General features: G+C 40.6%; 1 protein-coding gene across 3 annotated transcripts in view; it reads right to left on the bottom strand.

Annotated features, from left to right (window-relative positions):
• KCNK10 (potassium two pore domain channel subfamily K member 10) overlaps positions 1 to 22263 on the bottom strand; it is a 66222-nt gene that overhangs the window by 31981 nt on the left and 11978 nt on the right. Inside the window, exons 1-2 of one of the 3 annotated variants that reach the window (XM_065635582.1) lie at positions 20596 to 20720; positions 8795 to 9123 (exon numbers count right to left, since the gene is read on the bottom strand). In XM_065635582.1, coding sequence (XP_065491654.1) covers positions 8795 to 9016 — 222 coding nt within the window. In that variant the 5' untranslated portion in view covers positions 9017 to 9123; positions 20596 to 20720. Of the gene's footprint in view, positions 1 to 8794; positions 9124 to 9904; positions 9954 to 20595; positions 20721 to 22263 lie in introns of those variants that run through there. The other 2 variants (XM_065635583.1, XM_065635584.1) reach the window with 2 other exon arrangements.

Below are 22263 nucleotides of genomic sequence, written 5' to 3'. Positions count from 1 at the left end.
ATCAGCTAGGACTTCCCAGTTGCCACATTGGACATGGGCACTTGTCAACAAATGTAGCATGGTACAGAGACTTACAGCTAGTACTTGAATGAACTAAATCCAGAAGAGACCCTGAGGTAGCTGTACTGCTTTCAGGTCACTGTCTTATGTCTCACACAGCATTGGACCAAACCAGGCACACATACCAGCCAGCTGCAAGTTTTCTTGGGAATTCCTAAAAATGCACCATATTGCATCATGGGGACATGCATTTGCCTTTCATTGCAGCCTCACAGTCCAAAGGAAGATAGAGCTAAATACATTAGCGTCTGAAGCTCAGAAATAAATCTCTTATCAGCATCTGGCACCTCCCACTGCAAAGGAACCAAGCTTCTCTCTTTCTGTCTTTCACCATTTCCAGCTCTTTGCTTTTCTCCCATTCTTTTTCCCACCTCACTTTGTGTTGCTGTTATCACGCTACTCGTGCTGTTGCCAGATCTCCTCCTTCTCTCTCACTCTGATATTTGCTTCTCCTCCTAAATATTGCCACCAGCCTTTAGACTTGGTTATTTCAGTTAACTTATTGCCAGGTTCAACAGGAGAGGCAAAGTGCTGCTTTTTACATCCTATCTTTCTCTGACTTGTTCAGCACAGAATTCTCACCTATCAATCTAAGTTCATTTAGACTTTTCCATTTTTTTAACCACTTGTCTTTTCCTTCTGACTCTTATGAACCATGAATTGTCACTCTGTGACTTTTAACTTCATCTTTTCCTATACAGTTCATGTGCAACGCAAGGTTAACCATTCTATTTTACCACTGCCCAGCTTCTAATCTGTTCATGTGTATGATTTCTCTCCTGATCTTCTCTCTAACCTCATATTCTCTTGTGCTTTTAGCACTGACTTTTAAATTCATGAATTTAACACCTCTTTCATCCCTGGCTTTCATGATACACTTTTCTTCTCATTCACCTCTTCCCTCTGATGGCTCATTTATCACATCTTTTCTTCTCCTTCCATCTTGTACTTTTCCTCACTTATTTTTGCCTGTATTTCCAATTGACTTCATCATCACAAATGTTCCTCTACCACCTTTTTTCCTTGGGCTAGTTTCTGCTAATCTGCTCCGCAGTTATTAGTTATTCATCACATTGCACCACAAAAAGGGAAAGGAGAGGGGAGAAGAGGCACAGTGGCAAGAACAGAGGCCAGGTGTATATAAGGAAATCGGTACACAACAGCCTTTTTTAACGGCAGCGCTGCTACATGCCAGGCTCATTTGATTGTGAAATTACAGCATGAGCAAACTCCAGACTGGACTGGTGGCATTCCATGTGGGCAGAAAGCCAGGGTTCCTCAGCACCCATCGATCACTGCAGAAACAGGGATATAGAGAAAGGAAGTGTTGAGGACCAAGCCCTTTGAAAGGGCTTCTGTACCAGTTGCTGGCATATTGCAGGTGGTGTGAAAGCAGAGATCATTTTTTTGTTTATCCAGAGTAACATAAATCAGTAAAACAGACAGGCTGTCTGTTTAAATAGGCCATGACACACTGTCAGCTACCCCAGCATGGTACTTCTGCCAAGGAATGCTGCTTGCCTTCCACATGAGTGTGTGAATGTCAGCGAGCTAATTACAACACTTTAATCATATTTGAGTTTCCACAGTTTAGCAAGTCTGTTAGGGCCAAGCACTAACCCCTGAAGTGAAGGATCGTTCCGTTGCCTTAGGTAGCTTTGAGATTCTCAGGTTCCCTTCATATCCAGAACAAATTAATTTTTTTCTTTAAAGCTTGACTGACATCATTCATATATAAATATCCAACTATCCAAATGCTATAACTTAATACACAGCATTTTGCATACAGTGACGGAGGACAGAAAGGGAGCAGTATGAGGAGAGCAGCCCCGTAGTTAGCAGCACTTAAATGCGCCATTGTGTAAAGGATGCCTTACCGCCACCACCCCAAGTCCACCTACACAGATGTATCCTGCTAGATGAAAACTGACACAAAACTCAAAGAATGACACTATCAATGGCAAGACTCTCCTAGTTCACACAGATCATGAAATTTTACTTTTTCCCATCTGTGAAACTTCAGATAGGCTTTGCAGCATGACCTGAAGAGCTGCATATTCAGTTTATCTTGGAGTTGGAAAAGAACTAATTTCCAGAGTGCTAACTGCTCTGTTGGCAAACCCTTCACATTTATGACATTTTAAACTAGTAGTTTCAGGTATTTTTAGAGTTGAAGTATCATCAAAAGTAACAGGTCACCAAAGTACCCATACCTGTTTCACTTCTACTCCTTTCCTAATCCCTTCTTTTCAAGAGGAGTTACTTACACAGTGAACAACTTTTTTTTTTTTTTTTAAATTTAAAAAGCATTCTTCTTTAATGAACAATTATGAATCTGTGGTAATTTGTCTTTTGGATGCCAGATACACAAGGAAGGTAATAACTTGGAATATCTCAAAGGGCTGAAATGGTGTTTCTTTCTGTTCAAGTAATGGACCTAAAGCCAGCATGCAGATGGGACTGAGGGAAATGACAAAACTACGTAAGCAAGCCCAAGTACTTAATTTAAAAACAAACAAACAAACAACAACCACCACCAACAACAACACACTGTATTTCTGATCACGAATTTCAGTTTGCTTCCCTGCCGTTGTACAAATGTGTATTTTAGTCTCAGCGCCTTCCGCATCGGTACACTACAGTCAAAGAATCACAGAATGATTAGGGTTGGAAGGGACCTCTGGAGATCACCTAGTCCAACCCACCTGCTAAGGCAGGATCACCTAGAGTCCCTCTGTAACCAAGAGGACCTGCTCTGGTGAATCTGCATGGCACTGAAGGCAAACTCCACAGAAAAAAGCCCAGCATATGTGGAGATATTGGGATGACTGAGTCCTGTATTCCCAAAGGGAGTGCAATCCAGACTCCATCCCCATCTGGAATAGGATTTACCAGCTCCACCTGTCGATATTCAGGCAGAAATACTTAAAGGCCACAAGGCACGGACCAACCCTGGGCTGTGTGATTGTCAATGTATAGAACTCAGAGTTCGAAGAAGGGTAGAGTGAACACTAACTTGTCTCATCAGGTGTCAAGAGTTCTTCCCCACAACGGAAGATCAAAATAGTATCTCTTCTCTATGGATAAAATCAAGGATATTGTCCTTATACCAAAGAGAAAATAGTGGAGTTTCACCATCACAGTCCCTACCCACGGGCTGATGTCCTGACCCAGCCTCAGCCTGTCCCTGTCCCCAGGGAGGTGCCTGACAGTCTGTGCTGGGGGATGCCCCCAGCTGCCCCGGCCAGCCATGCTCTCTGGCTGGTGGTGGTGTGGTCTGCAGCTGACAGCTCCCCATGCCCTGGGGTGCAGGTGGTCCTCACCATGCCCCGATGCTCACATATCTGATCCTCCTGGGCACGTGAGTGAGTACATGCCAGCCTTCACTACTGTATTAGGTACCTTGTTCACTAATTAAGACAATTACATCAAGAAAAAATCTAGAGTCATGCCCACATGCAGCAAGATGGTTGGGAGCTAGTGCAGCTGATGAGGAGACAGGAATCAAACAGACGTTTTCTCATTTCTCTGGTAAGAAAGGCTTTATCTAGTTCACTTGTTCATGTTTCTTTAATTTCTCCAGTAAGATCCCAAGCATTAAGAAGACAAGTCTTTTCCAAGGACAAGCATAATACCCTTCTTGAATGCTGAGCTACTCAAAGGATACACCCCATGTGTAACCAAGGATAGGAATTTGATAAGAAAAGAAAATTCTTGTCATCTTTTTTCTAGTTCCATTAATTCCTCTCCATAGATCATGCTAATCCAATAATTATTATCTCCCTCTACAATTCTCTTCCAAGCAGATTACTATCAAGCATACAAAGGGTTGTTCCAATTGCCTTTCATGCTCAGATGTTTCTCTATTACGATTATTAAGATGCTTCTCGTTAGCAAGCAGCTTTTAAAGACTAATTCCTTAATAACTTTTCTCTATACTCCCTACTTGTCTCTTTATTCTCACCACCCCTCATACAGTGATTAAGGGATGCTCATTATAAACTCCCATTTACTCACTTTTCTACAACAGCATTTTCAAAGGACCAAGGCCAGCAATTGTGGTTCAGGTATAATAAAAATTAATAAGCTTTGAAAGCCCATCCCTTAAATATTTCTGCCTATCCCATAAAGGTCTTTAGGTGACAATTAGCCAGACAGTGATCTACCTACACTTATAGTGATTTGATTGTCCTGCATGCACTGTGTCTGAGGGCAGACCTACAGCATTCAACAAGGGTCATGCACAGAGATCTAAGTCCACAGGGCTGAGTTCCCTGCAGAAGTCTTAGCTAGGTTCTGGGAACAACGTTAACTACAGGACAGCTGCAGACTTTTGCAGCATCCCTGGCTCAGTCTGCCTTCTATGCAATTGGAGTATCTCTGGACTGAAGCTACAAACCAGGGTGTCTGCACCAACTTAGGCAGGACCCAAGAGATCTGAATTATTTTTTCATATACATTTAGGGGGAATAAGGTAAAACAAAGATAGGGGTGGACATGGAGAAGACAGCCTCCAGAGGCAAAGGAAGAAGGTTCAATAATCAGGTATTTACCATTGTTTTTCTTTACAGCCCAAATAGACTTTTCCTGTCTTAAGCAACAGGCAAGTGTCCCCCATAGTTAAATCAAAGTACTCCTTTTTTTCCTGCTCCATCAGAACTTTCTTCTAGCACACGAAAGCCATCCAAGTTCTCTTCATTTTACAAGGAAACACTCTGTAAAGACAGGCTGGCTCATGACACTAGTGAACCCACCAAGCAGCTGAAAACTGAAACATCTTTACAGGATGCTCCCTTTCTTGCTTACCTGCAGCAGGAAAGTAGTTCAGAACACTAATCAAAAGTGCCTATTCACAGTATGAACTCTTACTAACATAATTAGCCAGTAAAGCCTGACTAGCTTATTTCCAGCTCTGCTTCCTTTTCAGCTTATAGGCTAACTCATTAGAGTTGCTGTAGTCATTAGTGGACATTGATAATATGACTTGGTTCCCAGGTGGGTGATTTTTTTTTATACTATAATCACTCACACTCCTAAATTAAACCCTGAAGGAAAAGGAAGAAGAAAGCAGCCTGCCAATAACCTAAGTAACTTCTTACAGTAGTGAGCCACTCTATCTAACATCACTGTGCAGTGCGCATTACGGAAGTTTTTACTCATACATGGTTCATAGGCTACACAGACACCAAATATTAATTACTTTGCCAAAACACGTTGATGATCTTCCTGCCTGCCTCTCCTAATGACAGATAGCATCTGATCTTTCTGAAAGGCATAACCTCCCCATTATGCAATCTAAGTGTGCATTATTACCAAGGCGACTTCTTTTTGACCCCAGCTACTAATAAGCTTATGCCATGACATATGAGAAAAAAAAATGTAATATCATGTTAGCACATGTAACTACCAATGTTATTTCTCTTTTCAACTGCATGTCCAGTCACTTGAGCCCTGCTGCCTTCTGTTATTTGTTCAAATGGCTACAATACAGCTAAATTCACTTAGAGCAACTGAAGTTTCATTGTCTTCTGCCATATTCTAGATTGCAATTCTTCTAACTCTGAAGATTTCGGCTTCAAAAGTGTCAAGATAAAGCATCTGATTTTGTCATTTTCTTATTCTGGCATTCATCATTGTGCCAAGTTGTAGATCATATAAGGAATAAATAATGAACTTGCTTCACTGCAACAAATGTCTTGAGAAGCAGAAATGGGCTTTAAAAATGTATGGATAAGAACTTCCACTTTAGGTGACTTTGGACAATACAGAGTGCATTTGTTATTGCTAAGAAAATATTATCTGTCATTGTGTTAGTATTAGACAGGCCTGATCCAAAAACTAAGAGAAAAATACAAATTTAAAATACTTTGAATCTTCCTAGGGATTTGCACTGCTTTCATCACTTCTGAGGTCTGTGAATGAACTTCACAGTCTGGACTCAGCAATTCACATTTGCGCTACCAGTGCCAATATTTGCAATGAGTTATTGGAGATCAAGTTGGAAAAGATATCCCATCCACACTAAATTTTAACAGCTTCCTCATATAGTGCTGTACATCTTCCTTGTAGGTTTTTCAAAGAAGAATCCTTTGGAAGACTGAAATTTAAGCAACAGGGTAAATTTTTCCATCATTAGCCTTGTGAAGACCATTATACTCCTCCTTAAAAGATTCTTCCAGCGCCACCCCCACAGTAAAAGGATACAAGCCAGTTCTTAGGTCCCCCTTTTTGTACTTTTTCCATATTCTTCAAAGCACAGAGGTGAATCAAAATAGTCATTCTGGAGAGTATGACCTGGGTTCATCTAAAGGCCCTCAGGTAGTCAGACTACATTAATAACAAACAGCTCCCCTGGCAGTAGCCAGGTGCTGACAGCACGCAGCACAGCAGCCAGGACCCATGGATGTTGCCACATCATTCTGAAATCACAGTTGTAAAGGCAGATGCAGCATTTGGTGCAATGCAGAAATGCCTTGCGCCAGCCAGGGAGATGACACTTTTGAGATCATCGACATGAAGGCATCAAAGCACAATATTAACCCCCCAATTTCATCTCCAAGCAGTGGTTCACTGTTCTTCTGTCCAAGTCAGTTACAATCAGAGTTTCCTGTATCAGCACACCCAACTACATCCCTGGAGCCAGTTTCACCTCTAGACATTTAGAAGAATCCAAAGGAACTTGTTCTTTATTGACAAATCTGTTCCAATATTTCACATCACTTGGCCTTAGGACATTCACATGCTAAGCTGCTAAACACGTTTAATTTACCTTTGCAAAATGATTTCCAGTTACCCAGTATAATGCCTGAGGACATACTGAAATCTCAGGAGATTGTAAGATTTATTCGGAATATCTGCCTTCTACTAACACAGTATGACTGTTTTTTATTTTAGTGTCACCACTTTTGAGGTTAAAGAAGGAAAAGTGTTGTGTAAAATAAACATAGCTTAGGCTAAAGAATAGGGGCTATTTAAAAATCATTGTACTGCAGTCAGTATGCAAGACTCTACCATCCTGTTGAGGTGCTTTGCTTGTTGCACCTATTACGTATTCTGCTTTCTGCTAGAGAACAAAGCATTTACATATCTTCTAATAGTGATATTCCCATCGAGGGAATATGAATTTCTTGCTTTTAGTATTTTTTAAAATTCCTTTAATCAGCCGGCACGCAACCTAAGGAGCTGCAAGAAATACAGATCTTTGCAACACTGCCATGAAACACATCTGAGCCAGTATGCCTGAACAGAATCCACCCCGCCAACCAAACATGTTCACCTGTCTTTTGCAGACAGATGAAGGATGTGATCCAAGCCAGGCCTGACCCGAAAGTTGTACAGTCACATCAGCACAATACCGCTTCCTGAAGCAGTTTTGGCTTCCTAGCTACAGTACCGGGCTGCCCAAAGGTCCGGGTGCACAGCTTCTGACTCAGAACTGACCTGTCTCCTGTGAATACAGAGCACAAGCAGGGAGAGCCCACATCTATCTGCAAAGAAACAGATTTTGTTTTGCTTGGGAGAAGCAGAAGAGCGTTGCTGTCTACACACACAGGCAAGGGAGAGGAATCAGCTAAGCAATGGGGAGGGGTCTGTGGAAGAACAACTACAAGGAAACTGAATGAGTTTAGGTTGAAAACTAGGAGAATGCTTTTGCCATCATAGCAATGAGATACTGGAACGGCTTCCTAAAAGAAATACTAAAGTTATAAGTTTGATTCACTTACAAAAAGGGCTTTGTAACATGGTTGGTTAGACCAACAAAAGGATCCAGGGGATAACTTCATGTTCTTTACAGCCTGAAATCACAGTGGAGCTCTGGTATCACATCGCAGAGGGAAACACAATGTGCTCTTGGAACGCTCAGACACAAATTCAAGTCTGAAATACGAGGCTGAAGTTCGACTTTGGAATATATTCCTTAGGTATCTCACATTTCTTATCTAATCACCATTTTCTCCAGGCTAAGTCATAGGTTTCTACATGGTATCCTAGAAGATACTCTACTGAAGTCTTGTAAGGTCCATACTTTCCTTGTGTAGAGTAAAATACAATTCTAACCTTGGTAGACATTTCTTGCTTGTTATTCCTTTCTCCACTGATAAGAGATATCTAGACAGAGATCACTGATAGAGATATCTAGACATCTGATGTTTATTTCAAAATTTATTCTGAAGCTTTGCATACTAGACCAGACTAAAAATTCAATACATCCTAAATGCCAATTATTTTCTCTTTTTAATTGTATACCTTTGCCATCATTCATTTACCTAAAATTCACACCAGTAAACCCGTAAACCAATGTGCCATTAAGTTCAAAATTCTCGGCTGAATATTTTTTTCAGAATTCTCACCTACCATTTCTGTTGGCTCTCTGGGTTGCTGTGTTTAATTTTGGAGGAAGAATTAGACTTCATATAATTTGAACGTTTAAAGAGACAGGCAAATATCTTGCAAAACTGTCACCTCTCACAAAAAATTATCTAGATTTAAAGTTTTTATTTCCTTCGCACACATTTTTCAATACTCTAGTTAAGACCTTTGATGTCTATTTACAATGTTCTATTTACAATGTTTTGGAGATACAGTTTCTGTTTCCAGGGCTTCAAAATGACTATGAAAGAGCCTGCTCTTCACATTGCCTATTGCAAGGGCTCTGAACGATTTTGTTCACCTACTCAGCTGATCAATGAACTACCAAACTTCCAAGAAATACTGTCTTCATCACATGGCCTACCTGAATCAGCGTCTCCAGCTCCAGCTGGGTTACACAAACGTGCTCTCGAAGAAAGACAGCCTTCTCTAGCGCAATCGTGTTCTTCTGCTTGCTCTCAAAGGGCTGCTCCAGGGCACGGAAGACAAGTCCTCCTGTCACCAGGTAAACCACCACCACCACAAAGATGGCCACCACTGTTTTCCATTTCATGACTGTCTGCAGACCCTTAGAAGGGGCTTCCATGGTAGCAACAACAGTGGCTCGGGAGGCAACAGAGAGCCGTGGAGCTGGGTAATGCCCGTTAGTTTTGGGCTCAGGTTCACAGGCTGGCACTGGTGAGGGAACAGCCACTGAAACACAAAGTAAAAACCCTTATTCAAAATCAAATCCCTAAGGGTATGACTTTGATCTTCATATACTACTTTCCTAAATACCATTTTCAAGACAATCGCATAAACCATGTTATTTACATAGATGCAATTCTTTTTATCTGGAAGGCTCCATATGCATTTTGTCCATCCCTACACGAATCACCTCAAGGGTTTGCTTCACCCATTACCTCCAGAACTGGACAGGCCAGTTGCACAAGCGAAAATTTCAGAAGGATGCAGAAAACCATTTATCCAATAAGAACACGAAAATGTTTACTAGTTAGGATATAAATTACACAAGATTATGTTTGGTGAGGGATCCTGGCAATGATTTACGTCTTTAAATCATAATACTAATAGTATTAACAGTGTTAGGAAATTGAACTGTTAATGATCAGTAATCACCACCTGGCCTGGTATTGACAGGAAAATGTTTGGCTGTTTGGCTCGCCAACATAAGCAGGGCCATATTATCTACATAGATTCACGAAACCATCACTTCTGAAAATGTTCTTAAAGCCTGAAAGCTTCACAACTTTTAGCATAAATGGTTCTTCAGCCAAAGCATACTAGATATCTGAGGTCAAAGTCACTCAAATGTCAAGCACAACAGCGAACGTCCCAGCTTTGGACTGAGATACTGTACAGCCCACGTGTCCTTAGCAGCCCATCATAGCTAATAAGCCCTGACTTTCAGCCAGACTTATTTGCCCAGCCACTGCCTAAAGCTACCAAGGCATCCAAATCAAAGGTGGCTCACCTCCAAATAATTCAGGTGTCTCAGCATCACACTTCCCCACGCTCTGTTGCCAGTGTTAGCAATGGCAGGATGAGGCCGGGTTCCTCAGCATCCACTGGTATAATGGTACCACATGCAGGCTTAAAGATGCTGAATTCATTTTAAACCAAATCCATGCTGTAATCTTACCACGGTGCAGCTGTCACTGGCCTGTAATTTCTTTGAAACTGGATTGATTTATTTCATATCAGACCTACATCAGATTACAGTTAAAATACAGTCACTTTAGCTGCATTCTCTGAACTTATTCCAAAAGTGTCTTTGCTGTTTTGCTCAGAAATTAAAGCAAAAGAGTTTACAACATCTGATCAGAGTGACACCATAAACTTACTCTACACAATCTGAACATACAACGTGATTATATCTTGAATTTGAAGTGGGCTACAACTCTTTCCCAATAGAAATCATTTTATGCTATTGAATAATTTAAGAACTCAGCTGTTTACTACAGACATGTTTTCCTAGAATGAATACATCTCTGAAGCATTGTATCAAGGATAGAGCTTCCAGCTTAATTGCTAACCAATAAACTACAGAAATCTGCAGATGCTTTACACTTACAGTTAATATTTTTCATATGTGACTTGGAGGCTCCAGATACTAAACAGATTAGAAAGGATCCAGGATCAGAGGAAAAGCCTCTGTGGTTGATTCTCTTTGTGTGTATCTCAGTTTTGCAACACTCTGTGGCCCAGCTGCTCTGTTTGAACATCAAAAGATCATTATGGTTCCCAACAGTTATCCGCCAGGATGGAGTGACATATAACTTAAAAGGATACTTTCTCTTACCTCCGTATACATTTCACATAAGTTCTAATAACTTGAAGTGACAACAGGGAGAAGAGGCATAGTATTAGAAAGAAGTCGCATTTTTTGCAAAAGAGATCAATTATTTCATTCTCTAAATCTCCTGAAAGGATTATTGTAATGTATAATGTTTCAGCATGAAATATCCGAAAAGTGTTCGAAGAAACATAAAATAGAGAGGTTGCGTGAAGCAGTTAGAACCTTCCTTCCTCTATAGGCAAATATCTTAAATCTGAGTCATGACATCTTCTTACCAAACTAAATAAATTTGAGTATTCCCAGAAGTGGCTCAGCTGATGTAAGTCAGTGTCACATAACTTCCATGGATTCCATGGAATTCAATCAATTTAAATTAGTTAGAGCCCATAACTACTGTGTATATTGTTAATCAGCAAAAAATCTGCAAGCCCAAGGGCTGATTTTATGCCCTTGACATTACTCAGCAAAATAGTCCTGGCTTCCAAGGCTCACATGGTAAGAAGAGAGCAGAATTCATATGACAGAAACAGCATGCTACCATTTTTTGGCAATAGCTATCTACCTTATTATGACTGGTATACACCAGTGTAGGCTGGGTGAGCCTTTCAGTGGAGAGAGATGCCTGACTTCCATATCCCACAAACGGTAAGTCAAGAGGAAGAAAGTAAAGAGCTAGTAGAGCTAAAACATCTTTTGTGACTTTTCCTCTGTGCTAGTATAAATGTTGTTTCTTATTGAAATCATATTTCTGACAAAAAGTTAATAACAGCTTTACAGTAAAATCATGGCCTGATTGATTCTGTCTTCAAGGGAAAATGTGTTGCACTGATTTAAGAACAAGACAGGAAGTTCGGGTAGGGAACATAAAATGTTCTTATAAATATTGTGTCACTTAAATAGCTCAATGAATTACTGTGCGTGGCTTGCTTATCCCTAAAATAAAAGATAACTCTTTTCCTAAGAAGAACTGTGTTAAAATCTTTCATTTTCTGCTGTTAGTAATGGCTACCCTAAATATATCTAGAAATGTTGATTCTAAAGTATTTTGTATTATACAAATTAATACAGAGGAAGACCCTACTAAAGCACCTAGTTGAGCAACTGATGTATAACAGAGACAGTCTTCTTACAAAGCTGATGCAGAAGGCACAACTGCAGTCAATACCCCAGAGATGTTTCGTGGTACATTTTAAGCAGCAGTTAGGTATTGGAACACCAGTGTGGATACTCCATCTAGCAGACATCTCACTCTTTACAACAAGAGGGCAGGGCTACTGACTTGAGCACATGGCGAGAAATTAGAAGTCCCGATTTCTAATTGGAACTCTGCCTCCATGAACGTGTGCTCTCAGAAAAGTGCTACCAATAGCCTTTAAACCATGGTGTCACAAACTATTAATAGAAAAAAAAATAGTGCTAACATGAGTGTCCTGTAAGAATCCATGTCTGTACAATTTTTGAACAAACATGTGAACATAAAAGCTATATAAAATTCCAGAATTTTAACAAGAAGTTTCATTAAAATCAAATGATGGACTACAATGGCAATTCAATAAGGTACAGAGGTATACAAACGGTTTAAGAAAATGACAGACTACATAAATTCTTGGATTTGTAGAGGTAGCTTAGACTATAGTTTAGGACAAACAGAGCAAAAGAGAAGAGGATATGTTTAGAATAAATGCAGAGCAATCCTTGGTTTATTTATCCATGTTGTTTCAAAACAAGCTTCTGCCAGAACAGGCTTTTCCCAGAACAGAGTCTCTTCCATGTGTGCTTGTTACATTATATCAAAGAATTAACCTGCCTCGCTGAAAGCAAGGATGAATCTCCACTCGCATGCACTAAATTAGTGCCCAGATACCCTCAGAGGAACTGGTACCCTCAAAGGAACACAACAGTGTTTTGACACAGGCCTCACCCCAGTAAGACGATGCCAGTGGGGAAAGGAAGATGAGTTCCTGTTTGGATAAGCTTGAAAATAAAGCTACTGAGGATATCGATGTTACAAGTCAAAATGTTTGGATCTGTACAGTTGCTCCCCTCCAAGAGTACAGAACTACCTGCACCTGAGGTAGTGACAAACAGTACAACCAGGCCTTCCACTGGTACGTGAGGAGCTTAAATACCTGAGATTTCTGTTAATAGTGATGAGAATTAAGGAATCAAAACTGTTACTCACTGGCCATAAAGAAGACTGGGGCAAAGCTTAAACAGCTTAAGCCACTGGCCGTTGGAGCTGGTGACTGTTGCAGGTTCCAACTGAAACTTTCTGTTCTAAAGCAAAACGCTGTAACGTAAAACACTGGAGCTACTGAAACGATGCACAATAGGACATTGCTTCGGATTAAAAATTGTCCTTTATTACTGCAGGTATGCTTTACTTTAGGAGACTAATGTTTCTAAGAACAGGTTAGGCTAATTTCTGCCAGAAATATTTAGGTATAGTTAGCCTTGCTTTACAGCAGCAGGGTGAGCTAGATAACCTGCTATGATTCTGTGAAAACAGTTCTAATTTAAAGGGGAAATTAATTTAAAGGGGAAATCTCCAGACAGAGAGGTTCAAAGTACAGTTGCCTCAGAAGGAGTACAGAAGCTGCACAGAAGAGCTTCCAAGGACAGCTCCAAGTCAGAGCCAAAATGCTGAGAGGATGTTCTACTTGAAAATGTTACGATGGCTCTGTCCCACTGACCTATATCCTGGCAACTATCTTATCCAATATGCCAAGAACATATGAGATACCAAAAAAAAATGGTTTTAGAGGAGAATTTCTCAACTGATTTAAACCAAATATATATATACTTTTTAAAATTAACACACCCCCCTCTGTGGCATGGCTGCCGCAATTTTTATCTTACAAAAATTTAAGTCAGGTTTAATGGAGTGTCTTATTTAGTACTTTCCTTTCTTCCATATTCCTGTGTTACAGGAGCACACAGGAATGTATGTACATTTTAAGGAGACTATAAATCTTGACACATCTAATGCAAGTGTTGCTTTCACAGATTCAGCACAGAATTAGGTTGAGGCCATATATACTCACACATTCATAAACCCAGCAGCTGGCTTTAGGTTAAATATATGAGTTGATAAAAAATGAAACGGGACATTTCATCTCCCATTTTAGTGGGTTCATCCAAGGAAGGCAGCAAAGTACTTTCAGCCCAAGTAAAAAGGTTCTTTGACGTGTATCTGAAGGCAACTACTTGTATGTTCCCCAAAACCCTCATAATATGATGGGAGGTTTTTCTAAAGAAAGGCAATTATGCTTTCTTCAAACATTTACACAGTTAAGCACTCAAAACTTCCCATGGAGTCTTCCTTTGTCTTAAAACTAGAAGATTAGTTTGAATTATAAAGTAATCTTATCACACAGCCCAGTTTCACTGGGAAAATGAGCAAATAATCCTCCCTACAGCTTTTGCAAGATCCTACACTGGGTTATCAGCACTTGTACATCCTTCGTGTAGCCCTACTTAATAAGCCAGCATCCCCTCCTGAAGTAATTTAGAAATACGATATTTTGTCAAGTGTTTAAAGTTGCAGAACAGAGACCTGGAGCACCAAGGCTCAGAAATGTCTGTGAAATGCTAGCCAAGTCTACTATGGCTTCCCTGAACTGGCCACTAAACATGGGTGGATCTCCCTTATCTAAAATGGATTGTAAAGCACTAGGGGGTGAAGGGACTCCACTGACCATGATTGTTTTGGCATCCTAGCAGGAGCCTCATTTATTTTGTTTTCACTTGACAGAGTATTCTAATTGTTTGGGTTCCTCCTCCACCCCGTTTCCAAAATAGCCACACGCTGAAGTTACGATCAAAAGGCTTCCTGATTGAACGGTGTGGAAAGGCAGGAAAATGAGCAGCCCACCAGTGGATAACATACGATCTTGCACTTCAAGGCTCTGGCTCATCTCCAACCTGAAGTTCCTGGGGGATATGGGTATCTAGCATTTGCTTCCAATCTCACAACCTTCCCACAGACTCCCGAAAGTGGTTTCAGCTACTGGCTGCTTGGGTTAAGATAGCATGGCTGTGCCTGGAAGTCAGAGCTAGGATAAGAGGCGTGTTAGAGGAAAAGCTCAGGCAATTAGTGTATTAAGCTATCAGCTATATGAACGTCTCATGAATATGCCACAAACAGAATACGCACATGGGTTTATGGATGAAGGGAATTCCCATGTCCAACAGGAAGCGGGTGGTTGCTATTTGCATGATGGAAGTAATGAAACGTGGAAGTTTCTGTCCACGTGTAACCAAAAAATCATTATGCCATTAAAATGTTGCATTATGAGGACACGGCTAATCATTTCCACCACCTGCTTTGCTTGCTATTCCAGCAACCTCCCCACCCCCATTCTTCATCTCTGTCTGTCGTGAGTTTTTAACAGGTTTTGTAAAGTAGAGAGCACCCATTTAACCAGCACAATGAATGATGGACTTTTACACACTCAAAAATCTGATGCTGGTTTAGAAAGTCTGGCTTTTAGAGCAAAAATCCCAGCAGACAATGACTGTGTCTGCCTTTGTGTTTGTGCAGCATCTTTGCATGATGTGGGCTAATTAACAGGTGACATTGCAGCTGTGATCAAGAAATAGGAGACAAAATCCTGCCTGCAGGCTACGATTACATATGGGGCAGAACACTAGTATCCCTGTGGCTGTTGTTCGGGATTGAGGCATAATAATAAGCACTGCTGTCTGGGGACCACGGGATCCATACAGCCAAGGATCAAGAAAACTGCTCTCAGCACTGACACGTTTTACACTGGTTTGGCCCTGGTACCTCTGCATATCCCCAAGGTGTTCAACCACACGACTTGAGCAGTGAAAGTCATCACGAGCCTGCCACACAAGAGGAATTTTACCCTACTGTTTGTACAGCATTTTTGCTGCAAACTGCCACTGAAGTGAGAAGCATTGCTATTAGATTTACTGTTCGTGAAAGCAAAGCTTGACGTATTGTTTGTTTCGAAAATGCAGAGAGTGCCTCCGAGCACATAGCTTTTCACTGCAGCAGTACCCCACTGGTTAAATCTAACGTTGTTTTCCCTGAAGTGAATTCTCTAATGCAGTATTAGCGCTGCTGACTTCAGCAAGATCTCAGCAGTGTGCTGCAAATGCAGTCATCAGCGGCAAGGCATTCAACAAAGTACAGAAAGAGAGACAGGTAAAGGCAGAAAGGGCAATATGCATTAAACGCACAAGACTGCATGTGCTGTTAGAAGGCAAGTAGCACTGATTGCTCCCAATGGCTCCTTTCCCAGAGTGGGGCAGGGAGAAGGGAGGAGTATGTTAGATTACAAAACTGCATATGCCATAAAGTCACTGTTTGCTTCCATTTATAGGATAATACTAGTGAAATAGAGTAAAAGTTCACATACTGAGTTATCTCCATTGGTGGGGAAAAAAATGTCAGTAATATGTACCAGAGGGAATTATGTCTAACCATTGCTTTGCCATCCCTGGCAGCAGCTCTGGGGAAAATGTCAAATAAAAAGGTTTCTGCAATTTTTGTATCATTTGTCATCTATTCCCAGCTAGTGCTCAAAATTACAATTCGCAGTAAGTTTCAAAAAAAATCTACATAATTCTGCTTCATCAGTTATAATTGAAACATACTAATTAATAGCTCCTGCTTATTTCATTTAGAAAACAGTTGTTAAGAGAAAACAAAAAAACACCGTTTCATAACATGACTTTCGTTCTTCTTCATTAGAAAACTATAGTTCAAGCAAAAATTAAAAAAAAAAAAATCTAAACAGCCTAAATTGGAAGATGGTAGAAATTAAAAAATCAGTGTGGTCTGGCTTATGGTCTCTCTGTAGAAAGAGAGGAGGGTGAGGAGGAGGAAGAGGAGTCTGGAATGAAGGAGTGAAGCTGGACCCAGGAAACAAACAAAGGCAGGGGAAGGTATTTTAACCTTTGTCTTTGTTTCTCACCATCCAAATCTATTTTAATTGGCAATATATTAAATTAACTCCCGTCAAGTCAAGTCTGGTTTGCCTGTGAGGGTAATTACTAAGTGATGTCCCTGTCTTTATCTCGACCCACGAACTTTTCCATCTTATTTTCTCACACTCTCCTGTTGACAAGGAGGATGAGAGAGTGGCTGCGTGGACATATGGCAGCCAGGTAAGGTCAACCCACCACAGGCAGTTTGCATGGGGGCAATAAAGGTGAGGACACAACTCAGACTGTGTTGTTCGGCACTGTTTTTCCTCTGAGTCTCACCAGTCATGGAGTGCATATGGATTTTGCTGAAAAAGTAATCAGTCCATTACAATCATGCCCTAAGAATATCAATGTATAGATCAGGACTTAAACTACAGTGATGAACATGAGTTAGCTACAGAAAGAGAAAGCAGCCTTCCAACAATAATGCCTTTTTCTCACTCTCTACTGGAGTTGGGTCAATATGGAACAAAAACATTAATTTGTCTTGTTGAGTGAATTTGATTTTTTCACTTTGTATCATCTCTCATTCTCATTTTTCCTTCCTACAAACAGGCATTTTATTTCACTCATTTTCTATACACATTTAAAAAAACAGATGCTAGCAGCATCCGTTTTCACTTAAAGCTAAATGTTAAATTTATTAAATATTTCATGCTGGCAGGAAGTGTATACACTCTTAACCAATGAAGAAAATGTAGCAACACAATGTGATATCTCTGACTGACAATTTTTAAAAATATAAGAAAATCACAATTTGCTTGCACATGTTAAATGGCTAGAAATTGGGCTCTGGGTAAACTTGGCTGGTTGGATTACTTATTAATCTAGTTGTGATTAGTTTTACAAGGATGTAAAGGATTGAAAAGTCTAAGCAATTACCATTCCCCTGAGCTATGCCATGTCCCTTTTCTTTGTTCTCAGTGGATTTTGTGAGGCTGTTGAAAGACTCTCCAGTATTCTATCATTTCACTTTAGCAGTTCTGAACCTACTCTCCCTAAAGAGGTAGAAAAGATGTACAAGCTAATTTAATTTTAGTCAAGAAAGTACAGTGAGAGAGTGAGGAGGGTCTGAATACCACTTTTATACTTATTGTGTTTCTGAAAGGCACTGCCATTTCTAATTGTAAATTCTTCAAAGCACAAAAGAATGGCAGTTCAAGCACCCATCTCACAAGGAGCTTTCAAAGTAGAGAAAGGAAAAACTCACAATGGCTGCTTAGGAAAATAAAAAGTCTGCAGGACTAAAATATCAGTGCCCTTAACCATATAAAACCCAGAGAAATCTCATTATGCCAACAAATCCAATCCTGATTAATAGTTACATATTATAATTCTTTATTTCATAGAGTAAACTCTTCAGAACAGGGGCCCTAACATCAGCAGTGTTTAGAACAGGAGTGTCACTGCCTTGAATATATTACAAATAGCAATAATTACTGTATATCACTGTCTTTCAAGCAATCCTGGAAAAGACTGATGCCAGACAACAATAATTTTCCTTAACCTTTCATGTGAAGAATTCAAAAGTATTTTTAGGCTCCTTCTTGAAGACTGATCCAACTTGCATTAAGATTGCACAGAAACCAGGTTCAAGCCAAGAAAAGCTGAGTAGCATTGTTAGCATAGTGCTGAGCTTCTGTTTATAGGCCTCGCCAATTAGCAGGACATATTTGGTTCAAAACAGTGCTGTACCACAGAGGTTCAAGTTCACGGTTTCCTTGGGCTGCCCTAGCTCAGGCAGCAGCATTCAACTCTCGCTGAATAGAGCCATGTAGGTATAGCCTAGACAAAAAAGAAATTGCTTAACCAAGATCATGCAACAAATGACAAGGCCGGAGTAGAAATCCACTCTCCTGCCCCCAGACTTGTGTGTTTTAAGACCTATCCAAAAAGAGCCACTCCTATTTTGGACATCTGTACTTTATTTCTTTAAAATTTTGCCTATTTTTGGCTCCCGCACAGCTTTTCATATGACTGCATATAGTTAGCAACCAGTGAAGATGAAGATACGTTTTTCTTTCTTCAGGCTAATAGAAAGGGGAAGCAAACTCTGAATGGCACAGAAAGGCCTGCTCTATTCAACATCTTTCTCTGCTTCACTTATCACCAAAATATTGAATGGTGACTAAATACTGACATGCTTCATTGAGAGTACAGGAATAGAGGAGAGCATGTGTTAGCGAACTACAGGAGGCAAACACTGGATCTGCATTTAAATATGGGAAATATCAGTCTCTTCCTTCAACCAGTTTTGACAGATCTCTTATCTTGGTGTGAACCACAGTAAATCAAACTCCACCACATATTCAAATGTCATTTGTCCATGACACAAAATCAACGCAGTCAAATTTTCAACATCCCACTTTGATTTTCATTGCAACTTTCCAAGGTATTATCTTAATATAAATAAAGATGCTATTTGGACTAAGTGTAAGTATGTGAACTGTAGTCTCACAAACTAAAGTAAGACACTGAATAACTGAAGACAATGACGAATTCTTCCCTAAATCCCTTAAGAATAGGGCAAGAAATAACTGATTTATCTGTACCAAGGAAGTAGGGGATTATATATTAGGAAAAAAAAAAGCTATTATTAATACAAGGATAGTTAAGCATGGGAACAGCAATTGAGATATTGAAATCTCCTTCATTGGAAGTATTTAAGAACAGGGCAAAATCATCTGCCAGAAATCATTTAGATCAGTGTTTTCAATTTGTGCCCTGCATACTCCTATGGACCCAAGAAGAAAAGCTATCAGTGAAGGGTAACAAAGAAAAACAGGCTAATGTTGTAGGCTTGTATTCATCATCCAGGATCTGTAAACAAATTTGTGAAATGTTAAGGGCATTAAAAAAAGAATAATCCAAATCATTCATCTTGATATTCTAGTCCTGACTCACAGCAGGAAAATGCTCTTGAAATCCTTTCCCTCCTCTTCTATGTAAAACAGCTAAACACAGCTCAGCATTCCTCTTTGCATCAGTTATGCCAAGTCTGTAATAATCTTTCATGATTATCTAAATATCTCAAAGCATTTCACAAATAATACATAAACCCCTGTGACACTGAGGAAAAACAATACTGTATGCGTTCACAGTTTGTCTCAAGTAAACACTGCCACAGAGATGTTAGCAAATTAATTACATTCGAAAGTACTTTCAAAAGTTGATTAAAACAAGGTCTTTTTCATATGTACATCAAACAAGCACAATGATTTGTCACCAATGTATTTGCAAATCTCCAAGTTCTTTTAGGGGACATGCTCCTTTCCACTACACATGACAAAATGCTTGTCTGTGTGTTACAAGATTATTTAACAGACAGCCATAAATCAGACTCCTTTCTTTTGTTGATTATCCAGGAAAAATAATGGTACCCATGTGTAAGCTGCTCTTGCTGATCATTTACAAGAGCTTCCCGATTCTGACCCAGCCTCTCTGCCGTCAGAACCACAGTCAGAGCCTGCCCACAAACCTAAAATGGACTTCCCAATAGTTATTCTCCTGCAATCACAGCCTCAGAGCTCCTGCCTACTGAGGCTGTGCAAATGGCAGGGAAACAAGAGGAAGCCCAAGGCTGGCTTGCGCAGATATCAGCCAGAACTTATCCACTGACAGTAAAAAAATCTCTGCAAAAGTCACGGTCATGGGATGCTGGGATACTTTCCCCTCCCTCCTCCCTCTGCCAGGCACTGAACTCTTCTAAGGTATATGTGACAGCTCACTGGTCAAAAGTATGGATGTGCTAAGGCAGGACATGAACTCCAGGAACAGCTGAAAGCATCCTCGTTTTTTTCTTTCTGGTTTGGCCTCAGGACAGCAGTCCTCAAGCAGTTCCTATCTAACACTTACTGGCATTAACATGAAGATGCACTGCTACTGACACCATTTGTAGGACTACTTACAGAGCTGCCAAGTCCAGACGGATACTTGAGGGAGATTTGTCTTGTGCTGGAGTGAGATTGTACACTGCTGGAGGGCAGTTCGAATTTTGTTTCCCTTGCTTTGCTTTCTCTTTCTCCTGACCTCTCTTCCACCCTGCCCTCCTCCAAATCCATCCATCTGCTCTTGTCCCTCACTCCTCTCCAGCCGTGCTGGCAGCGTGGGAGGCAGCAGACCCGTAACTCACCGCTCAGTTCCTCTTGTCAGGACCTGGCACTCAGCTGCCCTCCCACTGCCTCTGACACTTGAGCCCAGAGCAAGGAGCCAAGTACATGTTCACATGTGACGGGACTCGTCAATGAACTCCAGGTACTGGAAAACGGAAAACAGAGTAGAAGAGCCTTACAGTGAGGAGTAGGAAATGTTGAGGGGACGGTAGAAGTGACTGCCAGGGGAAAGTCCCAAATAAGGAGCCCTCCTGCTTCAAGATCAGTGACTGTGTTTGTTCCAACACACTCACTGGCAGCAGTGATATCATCAGGTTTATGAAGCTATTTATAGAGAAACTGAATACAGAGAAACCCAAGAAAAATTCTCACCTTTCCCTTTCTGAAATAAGGCTAAAAAAACTAGTTCCCTGATAAAAAACTGTTTTCCTAACATTAGATTAGTATTTCTTGCCCTTGCTAAAATTGGGACTTCTAGTTCATGCAGGTGTCTGCTCTGTCAAGAGCCAAATAGGAAGCAAGTGCTTTTGGCTCCAGATCTTCGGGTTTAGACATGACTTCGCAAAAAAGAGTTCCTGTCAGAAGAGATGAGCATTCCATTGTTTGGCTTTATTAGGTAATAGCTAGAAAAACTGCTTTCTTGTCAGTATGTCACAAGCCTTGAGTACAAGCACCAAGGAATAAAGAGCTACTCTCTGGTTCTCTGCAGACTTCACCCTTCAATGAACAACAAACAGGTAGAAGCTGATGCTTATCCATTAAAAAAAAATCATTGCACCATGACATGCTATTGGATGAAATGGGTCAGCTACATTTTCCTCACCAGAAAGTATCCCTGGATTCCAGTAACATTTAGGAGGAGTCTGAATTGCCCACCACAGGACTTGAAGTTCTGCTTCAAAGTGCTCATAGGATCATGTAGGGTCAGGGTTTTAGTTGGTCTGCTGCTTCTAGAGCAGCTGGACTGCGATCTTACAAATAACCTATCTCAATGATTCACAAAAGAAATTCAGCTGATGGTCTCATGGCCAGACCAACCACTGATGGAAACCTAAGCCTTGCAACAATTTAGCCTAAGAAGGCCTGTGTACATTCTTACTGACAGAAACCTAGTGGTAAGCCAAGCAAGTCGGGAGACAAAACCAAAGCAAAGCCTCATGCTGATCTTCGTAGCAGGATATACTCTACATGTGAAATGTAATTGATGCTGCTGTCTGCCAGGGGTACAGCCTAACAGTGGAGTGACAGAATCTCTTGATCATCTCAGTCACACAAAGGGGACTTCAGCAGCACCAGTGACTACATTACAGACTGGAACTGTGAGAGACAATACATTGCTCAGCCAGGGCAGTACAGTATCTCCCGCAGGATTCTCCTCGGTTAAAAACCACCGAACAGACCTTCCACACAGGAGTAAGGCCAGAAAACATATGCAATGTAAACTCCGACCCCCAAATAAGAATA

Source organism: Caloenas nicobarica, chromosome 5 (genome assembly GCF_036013445.1).
Source record: "Caloenas nicobarica isolate bCalNic1 chromosome 5, bCalNic1.hap1, whole genome shotgun sequence".
In the NCBI taxonomy this organism is placed as follows: Eukaryota; Metazoa; Chordata; class Aves; order Columbiformes; family Columbidae; genus Caloenas; species Caloenas nicobarica.
Note: the sequence above shows the minus strand (reverse complement) of the source record. Positions and strands in the feature narration are given on the sequence as shown.